This window comes from Penaeus monodon, chromosome 6 (genome assembly GCF_015228065.2).
Source record: "Penaeus monodon isolate SGIC_2016 chromosome 6, NSTDA_Pmon_1, whole genome shotgun sequence".
Classification (NCBI taxonomy): domain Eukaryota; kingdom Metazoa; phylum Arthropoda; class Malacostraca; order Decapoda; family Penaeidae; genus Penaeus; species Penaeus monodon.
The window spans coordinates 43,428,381-43,438,380 of NC_051391.1; the positions used below are offsets into that span (position 1 = coordinate 43,428,381).

At 38.4% G+C, this 10,000-nt stretch overlaps 1 protein-coding gene across 2 annotated transcripts in view; it reads right to left on the reverse strand.

The window, feature by feature from the left end:
• LOC119574499 overlaps positions 1 to 10,000 on the reverse strand; it is a 113,635-nt gene that overhangs the window by 11,392 nt on the left and 92,243 nt on the right. For both annotated transcript variants that reach the window (XR_005228874.1, XM_037921752.1), the window contains exons 6-13: positions 8,958 to 9,096; positions 7,996 to 8,201; positions 7,408 to 7,587; positions 6,738 to 6,824; positions 6,232 to 6,353; positions 4,012 to 4,137; positions 1,475 to 1,571; positions 1 to 79 (exon numbers count right to left, since the gene is read on the reverse strand). The exon at positions 1 to 79 is cut by the window's left edge and continues 98 nt beyond it. Coding sequence is in view for 1 of the 2 variants with exons in the window: in XM_037921752.1 (XP_037777680.1) it covers positions 1 to 79; positions 1,475 to 1,571; positions 4,012 to 4,137; positions 6,232 to 6,353; positions 6,738 to 6,824; positions 7,408 to 7,587; positions 7,996 to 8,201; positions 8,958 to 9,096 (1,036 nt within the window). In the remaining variant the exon portion in view is untranslated. The remainder of the gene's footprint in view (positions 80 to 1,474; positions 1,572 to 4,011; positions 4,138 to 6,231; positions 6,354 to 6,737; positions 6,825 to 7,407; positions 7,588 to 7,995; positions 8,202 to 8,957; positions 9,097 to 10,000) is intronic.

The following is a 10,000-nucleotide window of genomic DNA, read 5'->3' on the forward strand; positions in this document are numbered from 1 at the left end:
GCGTGTCCGGATCCATCCACAAGGCTTCCTTTACCGCCATTTTGAAGGAGAATCGGATGAGGGAAATCATCTCATCCGTCTGCGGGAAAAAAGAAGAAGAGTGTTATTTTGTCTGTTATCCTTCACTTTTAATTCTCCTTATTTTCTTTTATTTGTGGTGATAACGAAGGGTTTATGTGAATTTACACTTGGATGAGTGTCTGTAAGTATGCCTAAGGTTAATAGAGAACAATAATTCTGAAAGTTACATAATAATTTTATGTAAGAGTTGTGCATTCTTGTGTTTGCGTGTATACAAGCCGTCATTCTGATACTCAACAAAGATGTTTAAAAGATATTTACGAAAACCGAATGCCAAATGTAAAGAGAGCGGGACAAGTGCCCAATTATCGATAAACTGTATTTGCTGCAGCTTGAAAATGTCAAGATCATCATAACAGAACACTCGTGAAAGGGAAACGTGTTGACTTCGCCTTTCCCGTACTTGCAAAAGGCAGCAGCCGGGAAGAGACGACGATTCTTTCGCCATTCGAGCGGGACGCAGGCGTTATTAACTCGGACGAGAAAGGATTCGATCTCCTCTTTTGACGTTTCAAGATTAGACTGCAATCACTTCGGTTTTGATTCCCTTTTTTTATAGCGAAAGAAGGTGAATTCTAAACTAATGTAGAAATGAAATTATGAAAATGAAGAAATAAAATTATAGAATGATAGATTTTATTATTGACAGCATCTTCTAAGATCATTGAGGTGACTCCTATTTCTCTTATAGGAAGCCGAGGGTAATCGATAAATTATGTGCCATTATTTATATAGGGGAAAAGATCTACATTTTGCTTTTAATACTGGTGTTAAAATAACGAAAGCGTATAAGCAGAAGAGTATGATTTCACAATACAAGAGATTTAATTGACGCGAATGTTATCTCTTCATTGGAATTATTACTTATCTCAAGTTGACGAAAAAATAACATTGAAATTCATCATGTACTTGCGTCGTAGATTTTTTTTTTTTTTCATACTTTTGTCCCACGTTTGTCACAAAGAACTCAGGTGTAAGAATGATTCAACTTGGATCGAATTCCACAAAGTGACATTATTTTATTAGTTATTATTATCATTATCTGTATTTATTTATTTATCTATTTACTTTTTTTTTTTTTTGGCTAAGGAAAAAACAAATCCGAAGTTCTTGCAGTTCATCGCTTATCTCATTTTTATTATTCCTTTCAATGAACGTGTGTGTGTTTACTTCTGCTACTCGATGATTCATTCAGATTATTCAGGTTTACCATTTCATAGAACCAACTATACAAAATATAGACATATAGATAGATAGAGAGGAAAAAAAAACACCTGTAGAGTCATATTCATCATTATTATCATCATCACTACTATCTCCATAATTCATAATTTTAGACAAACATATAAAAAAAATGTAAATCGACAGATAGAACAGACATGCTTGTACTCACGTCATGCTTACTAGCTTCAGGAAAATACCGGCGGACAAACATGGCGCCGACCACGTAGCCGAGGTTGCCTGTGACATACTCCACGCACGAACGCCACCTGTTTTGAGGAATGTTCAGGTGAGCATTTGGGTGGGGGGGGGGGGGAGTCTCTCTGCGTGTTTGCTTGGTTGCTTGGTTGTGATTGTTTATGTGTTTGTTTGTGTGTGTGATGTGTGTGTGTGTGTGTGTGTGTGTGTGTGTGTGTGTGTGTGTGTGTGTGTGTGTATGTATGTGTGTGTCCATATTTCTACGTGTGTGTTTGTATTTACCTTCGCGCTTAATCACCTTCATATAAAACTTCACTAAAGTTATCAATAAAGTTAACATATATATATATATATATATATATATATATATATATATATATATATATATATATATATATATATATCCAAATTATTTCCCTCTATTTATCACCAACAAGCGAACCAAGCAGCAGCCACAAAACCTTACAAATAGACCTTAATTTTTCCCAATAGATTCTGAATATGATAAAGTCCCTGTGACGAGATGAAAGCCTTCAAGCACTTGTTAATTGGCTGGTTAAGTGTGAGGATTTTTTTCCTGGAGTTGGACTCGGTAAGTGAAGTGAAGTTTATCCTTGTTTAACGAAGTTTAAGATTTTAGAGAAAGTGGGGGTTTTGTTCGTCTAACTTTGGTGATTAACTTTTCACTTGCATTTAAAGTCTGTGCGGCTCACAGTTTGAACTATATTTGCAGAAAAGTCGTTTATAATTTTGGTCTTCATGCGAACTTGACTACGCACTTACATACATACATACATACATACATACATACATACATACTTATACATACATACATACATACATACATACATACATACATATATATATACATACATATATATATATATATATATATATATATATATATATATATATATATACATATATTATATATATATATAATATATTATATATATAATATATATAAAATATACTGTACACACACGCACACATATATATCTATACATATATATACATATATCTATATAAATATACTGCACACATACACACATATACACATCTGTCTATCTATCTATCTATCTATCTATCTATCTATCTATCTATCTATCTATATAAATAAATATATATATATATATATATATATATATATATATATATATATATATATATATATATATATATATATACTGTACATACATACATACATGCATGCATACACACACACATACATACATACTGTACATACATAAATACATGCATACATGCATGCATACGTATTTTCCGAAGCGAAGATTCTGTTAATTCTGATAATTAACTCGTTGATGATAGCAATAATATGATAGTTTGACAGGTTGGTGATCGTAATTGTCAGGTGATCGATAGCTTACTGATTAAATACTTATTAAAAGGTCGCTGGAGCAAATTCGCCTCGATAGAAAATAGTAAGCTCGTAGTTCATCTCTCTACTATTCTCTTTCCTTTTAGCATTTCCTCATTCGCTCATATTCTCTTTCATCTCATCTCAATTCCTCCTCTTTCCTCTTTCTCGTCTTTCTTCTCTCCTCTTTTCCTCCTCTCCTCCTATCTCACCATCTACTCTCCTCCTCCTCTTTTTCCTCCTCCTCCTTCCTCCTCCTCCTCCTCTCTCTCTTTCTTCTTCTTCTTCTCTCTCCTCTTCTCCTCCTCCTCCTCCTCCTCCTCCACTCCTCCTCCTCCTCCTCCTCCTCCTCCTCCTCCTCCTCCTCCCCCTTCTCCTTCTTTTTTCCTCCTCTCCCTCCTCCTTTTCCTCCCATCCTCCTCCACCTCCTCCTTTCCCCCGTCCTCCTCCTGTTTCTCCTCATCTTCTCCTTCGCCTGCGTGAAGACATATAAATATTCATGCATGCATATACATGTCTATGCCATTGCTTGTCAATATGTACAAATATTTTCATATATATATGTGTGTGCATGCATATGTATGTATGAGTATGTATGTGTATATATGTATATATGTATGCATGTATACACACACACACACAAACACACAACACACACACACACACACACACACACACACACACACACACACACACACGCACACACACACACACACACACATATATATATATATATATATATATATATATATATATATAATATATATATATATATATATGTGTGTGTGTGTGTGTGTGTGTGTGTGTGTGTGTGTGTGTGTGTGTGTGTGTGTGTGTGTGTGTGTGTGTGTGTGTGTGTGTGTGTGTGTGTGTGTGTGTGTATGTATGTATGTATGTGTGTGTGTGTGTGTGTGTGTTGTACAATAATATTTCTATTTGTAAGTAATATTTATCAATATTATCATCATTTAAGTATGATCTTGTTCATAAGTGCACATCCACACAACAAGGTGCCCTCCACAAAAGAGCTTTCGCTGTTGCCTATATAAACGCTATCAATACCAGCATCGATACCACTAGCAGTATCAGAATCAACATCCTCCTCTCATCTCCCGTCTCATTCCTTCCCTTACCTCTCAGGCTGGGATTTCCGGCCGAAGAGAACCTTGATGTAGTCTTGCTTGACCCGCGTGAATTTGTCTCCGAGGTTGCTGATCCGGTTCTTCACGAAGCGCCACAGGAGGTAGTTGCTGATCGTTCTGTTGGGGTGGGGAGAGAGAGAGAGATAAGGGATGAAAGGGGGAAGGGAGGGAGAGAGAGAAGGGGGAGGGGGAAGGGAAGGGGGGAGAGGAAAGGGAAGTGAAAGGGGGAGGAGGGGGGGGGGGAAGGGGAGGGAAAGGGAGGGAAGGGAAGGGAGAAGTTGGAAAGGGAGGAAGGGGAGAAGGAGGGGAGGGGAAAGGGGAGGGAAGGAGAAGGGGAGGAGAGAGAGTGAGGGTAGAGAGGGAAAGGGAAGAGAGGAGAAAGAGGGGGAAGGAGGAAGGGAGGATATGGGAAAGGAAGAGAAGGGGAAAGAAGAGAAGAGGGAAGATAAGGGGTGGAGAAGAAGTAGGTGAAAGGGGAGAAGGGAGGAGAGAGAGTGAAGGAGAGAAAGGAAGACGGGAGAGTTAGGGAGAAAGGAGAGAGGAAGAGAGGGAAGAAAGAGATATGAAAGGAATAAAGAGAGGAAGAGAGATGTAGGAAGAAGGAGAGATCAAAGAAGGATGTGAGAGATTGTAAAGTATGTTGAGAAGGGTGAGGACGAAGGGAGAATGAGAGAAAAGGGAGATGAAGGGAAGGAGGGTGAGTAAGGGAGAAGGAAAAGGGGAAAAGCAGAGATGAGGGAAGGAAAAAGAGAGGAAAAAAAATGGATGAGAATCTATGCCATAGTGACAAGAAAACTGTAGAAGATCTTATGGGAAGTTATATAATAATAGAGATAAAAGAAATATATGTAATAAGTAGGTTGACATAATTTGTTATAGGATGAAAAGAAACAGTAAAAAATAATTGAAAAGTGGAAAACGGAAAAAAATTGATTTAGAATCAGGTCATTTCAAAGACTGTAGAAACATCCAATATGAGTTATATAATTAATAACGATAATCTATGTTCACTAATTTCTTTCTTTTTTTAGCATTTTAAATCATTTGTATATAATATATCATACATTATTGTTAGATTGTTTTTCTGGTATTTCTGTTTTTCTGTATTTTTTTTTTTTTTCTTCGGAACATTAGTGAGTTCCTTTAAGTTAATAAGTCCGCTAAGCTATGCCCTATACCACTTATATATATATATATATATATATATATATATATATATATATATATATATATATATATATATATATTATATATTTTTTTTTTTTTTTTTTTTTTTTTTTTTTTTTTTTTTTATATGTCTGTGGAAAACGTTTTGAAAGCGTGAAAGGGAATTTCGTTAACAATATGCTTATATCTTTAACCATATTTCTGATCACTTTTTTCGATTTGTTAAAAGTCCGTCTTAAAAACTTTAGCTCTTATTTAATGTTGATGATTTTGTGAAATTAAAGTTACTAATGTCTATATCACCTAAATGAAGAGTCAGTATTTTCTTGCGTTGTGTAAAGCCATATGTTATCTTACATTCATTGTGTTTATTTATGGTGTTATAGTTATTTTTCATCAATACAGCCTAGCTCTTTTTTTTTTACCAAAGTAACCTTAATTGTAACTGCAGAAGCTAGATTAGTTTAAAAAACATGAATACTCACAAGTTATAGAGTTTTTAAGCAGTGAATGCGCTAACAAGTCATTATAGATTATGTACAAGACCCGGAACACCCAGAAAGATATTTATAACAGAGAATACATGCCTATATACTTGCATACACACAAAGTGAGAGAGAGAGAGAGAGAGAGAGAGAGAGAGAGAGAGAGAGAGAGAGAGAGAGAGAGAGAGAGAGAGAGAGAGAGGGGGGGGGGGACAAACAAACACACACACACACACACACATCTAGACAGAAAACACACACACAGAAAACATAAATGAGACCCAGCCGAACAGACAAACAGCTAGAAAAAAAACAGCTGAAAAAAACAGCTAAAAAAAAAGATTTAAAAAAATAATAAAGATAAAAGAGAAACAGACAAACAGCTAAAAAAAAAAAAAAAAAAAAAAAAAAACAGACAGATAAAAAAGGATAATCAGCAACAACAAAAAAAAGGCAAACAGATAAAAAAAAAGACAGCTAAATTAATAAGAACAAACAAACATAAAAAAGACAGCTAAAGAAATCAACAGCAGATAAAAGACAGCAACTCCCGACGGACCTGCTGTCGGTATCATTGAGGAGCGGGACGAGTTTCTTGAAGTAGTCGAGGCCGAACACCACGATTTCCTCCGTGTGGTTGTTGCTCCAGCCGATGGCGTCGATGTAGTCCTGCCAGCTGATCTGGAGGGAAGGGCAGCGGGCGTCGTGTTATCGGGGAATGGCTGAGGATTTCGGTGGGTCTTGGGTGTGTGGACGATGTTTTGCCGTGTCTAATCGTTTTTTCTTATTATTATTATTATTTTTTTTTTTTGTTCTTTGCGGTGTGTAATTTTATTATTATTATTATTTTCTTGTTTTAGGGTTGATGAATGCAGAATATTTGTTATTTTGTAATGCCTAATTATTATCATTTATTTTTTTCCTTTTTAATCATTGTTGAGTAAAGAGGGAGACTCTCTATCCCTAATTGGTTGATAAAGAAAAAAAAAGAGAGAGCAAAAGTAATCCCCTTATATTAAAACACGATAAAAAATGTTTTTAATAACAGCCTTTGCAGATCCTTACCCCCGGGACTTCGTTACTGAGTTCCTCCAGCGTCATTTTGCGGTGGATGGCCGACATGTTCCTTCGCTCCTCCGCCGCCGTGAGAATCTGGACAAGCAGAGGGTTATGGGACATACGCTCTCTCTCTCCTTCACGGGTGAAATGATTACGCTCTGGGCACGCACGACGCCGCTCGACAAGGGGAAAGTACGTGCGGGTTTTAGTTTAATGGTAAAAGGAAGGGTTGTTGGTCGGGGTTAGGGGGGTGGGGGTTAGGGGGGGCTATTTCAAGGTTGGGGTGGTGGTGGTTGGGGGTTGAGGTTGGGGTGGGGGCGGGGTGTTATTTCATGATTAACTTTATGGAATGATTTGGGATTCGTGTTAAGGGGTGTGGGGATTTGAGGAGTCATGCGATTTTATTTAGATATTTTGTCATATATTTCAAATGTATGTGAATGAATGAAGGTATAAGTAGGTCTATTGTCTTTACACGCCCCCCCTCTCTCTTTCTCTCTCTCTCTCTCTCTCTCTCTCTCTCTCTCTCTCTCTCTCTCTCTCTCTCTCTCTCTCTCTCTCTCTCTCTCTCTCTCTTCTCTCTCACACACACACACACACACACACACACACACACACACACACACACACACACACACACACACACACCCTCCCCCCTTTCCCTCCAAATACAAACCCTCGACAGCTGCTTCTCGAAGTGCAGGACCTCCGTCATGTCCCTGAGGGCGACGTCGACGGAGGCTCCCAGGATCTCGGTGACGCTGAGCATGAGGTTGAGGTAGGCTTCGCGGTACTGGAAGTCGCCGGGGTTGATGAAGTATTCTCTGCCCGGGAGGCCTAGCATGGGCTGGTCCAGCTGCTCGCCGGGAGGAAGGGTGGCGGGTTAGAGCTTCTGCCCCGTCTGTCTCCCTTTTCCGCTTTCGTTGGCGGATTTGCTTAATTGTCCGTTTACCAGTACGATTAGATTGCGATTTTTCTTTTAGAAGTGTCAGCTAATCTGTGGCTATTTGTATTCCCTTTGACTTTCAGATAATACTAGGGTAAATGACTCAAATATTTACAGACTAAATAAAGAAGATAAAACTGACAGATACCAAAGAAGAACTAATAAGATTACACCTTCGCATATTGGAACCTAATTTGATTAACTAACATACGCCATTTTTCAATCACCTAAAATCCCTCACACTCAACCACAACCCCTAAATCCAGAACTGAAAATCCCGAACCATTACCAAGCACCGTGGTCGACCTTCCTCCTCACCTGAATGATGTGGTTCGAAGAGTTAGTGATGTCAGCGGCGACCCATTCCGAAATCAGGATGTCGTTATTGTAATTCCTCAGCTGAGCCATCTGCCTCACCCAGTCGTAGTCGGTCCCGTTCCAGGCGTCGCCCAGCAGCACGGGCCACCCGCCCAGCTCGTCCAGGAGTTCCAGCAGCGGCGTGGCTCCAAGGGTCTCGATCCTCTCTGCGGAAGGAAGGGGACTCGAGGTGCTCTCTCTGTTGTGCTTTCTTCTCTCGTCTCTCTCTTCCTTTGTCTCTCTGTCTCTCTGTCTCTTTGTCTGTTTGTATGTCTGTCTGTCTCTTTCTCCATCTGTTTTTCTTTCCATATGCCTATATATATATATATATATATATATATATATATATATATATATATATATATATATATATTATATATATATATATATATATATATATAATATATATATATATTATACATATACACATATATGTGTGAATATGTATATATATACATATATATATATATATACATACATATATTATATATATATATATATATATATATATAGTGTGTGTGTGTGTGTGTGTGTGTGTGTGTATACACACACACACATATATATATATACACGCATATATATACATATGTATACATATGTATATGAGTATGAGTGTGAGTTTGCGTGAGTGAGTGAGTGAGTGAGTGAGTGTGTGTGTGTGTGTGTGTGTGTGTGTGTGTGTGTGTGTGTGTGTGTGTGTGTGTGTGTGTGTGTGTGTGTGTGTGTGTGTGTGTGTGTGTGTGTGTGTGGTGTGTGTGTGTGTTTGGCTGCACTTAGACGCAGTCCAAACACAGAGAGAATCCAAACCATAACAAAAACTCTCACCGGAATGAAATGCAAAACTGTGAATCGGAGGCATGAAATTTGAGTGAAAGCGCAGTTGCAGTGCAAGTAGCGGGTTTGCATCCGTGCCAGTGACTCACCGATGTTCATGCAGCCAGAGTACAGCGTCTTGACAGCCTTCGTGATGTTGTTGTCGTTCTCTGAAGGCGGTTCCTCCAGCAGGGACCTCAGCACGTCATCCAGGTCCTCCTTCAGGCGCTCGAAGGTGTTGTCGACCGCCTGTGGGGAGGAGCCATCGTAACACACTTTTGTATTTTGTGGGTGTGATTGATAGGTGGATGGATAGATAGATAGTTAGATAGATAGAGAGGCTGATAGATAGATTAACTGAGTGATTGATATATATATAGGTAGATATACATATAGACAGATAGATAGGCTGATTGACTGATTTATTGATAGATAGTTTGACAGATAGGCAGATAAATAACTTGATAGCTAGAAAGGTAGACAAATAGACAGACAGCCAGAAAAACAGAGATAAATAGACAGCCATAGAGATAGATAGATAGACAGACGATGGATAAATATCCCTAATTGGTATAGACATGCAGATCCATCCACGCACACCAAGACAAGGCTTCTCCTGGGTACGCATTCGCCTGCCAGCGTCCCTCCGCGTCTAGCAAAACGCTCCCTTCAACAGCACTTCCCGAGGCCACATCTGAGTCTCTGGCATTGATCCTCCGAGGCACGTTGAGGGAGAAAATGGAAATTTGTGTAGTGATTGGGAGAGCGATGGAGAGCCGGAGAATAAATGTTTGTTGACTGGAGAGTTTTCTCCCTCTAGCGTTGCCTCCGGTTGCCTCCCTCCTGCTCGCGCTCGGGTCCTCTCCCACTCGTCTACTGCGCGCTCTCTCTCTGTTTCTGGGACTCGCGTGTTCGTTCGGGTGGGAGTTGTGCATATAGATGAATATATGTTTGTATATATATAAATCTATATATAGATGAATATATACATGTACATATACATATATATATAAACACACACACACACACACACACAGATATATATATATATATATATATATATATATATATATATATATATATATATATATATATATATATATATATATATATATATATATGTATATATACAGAGAGAGAGAGAGAGAGAGAG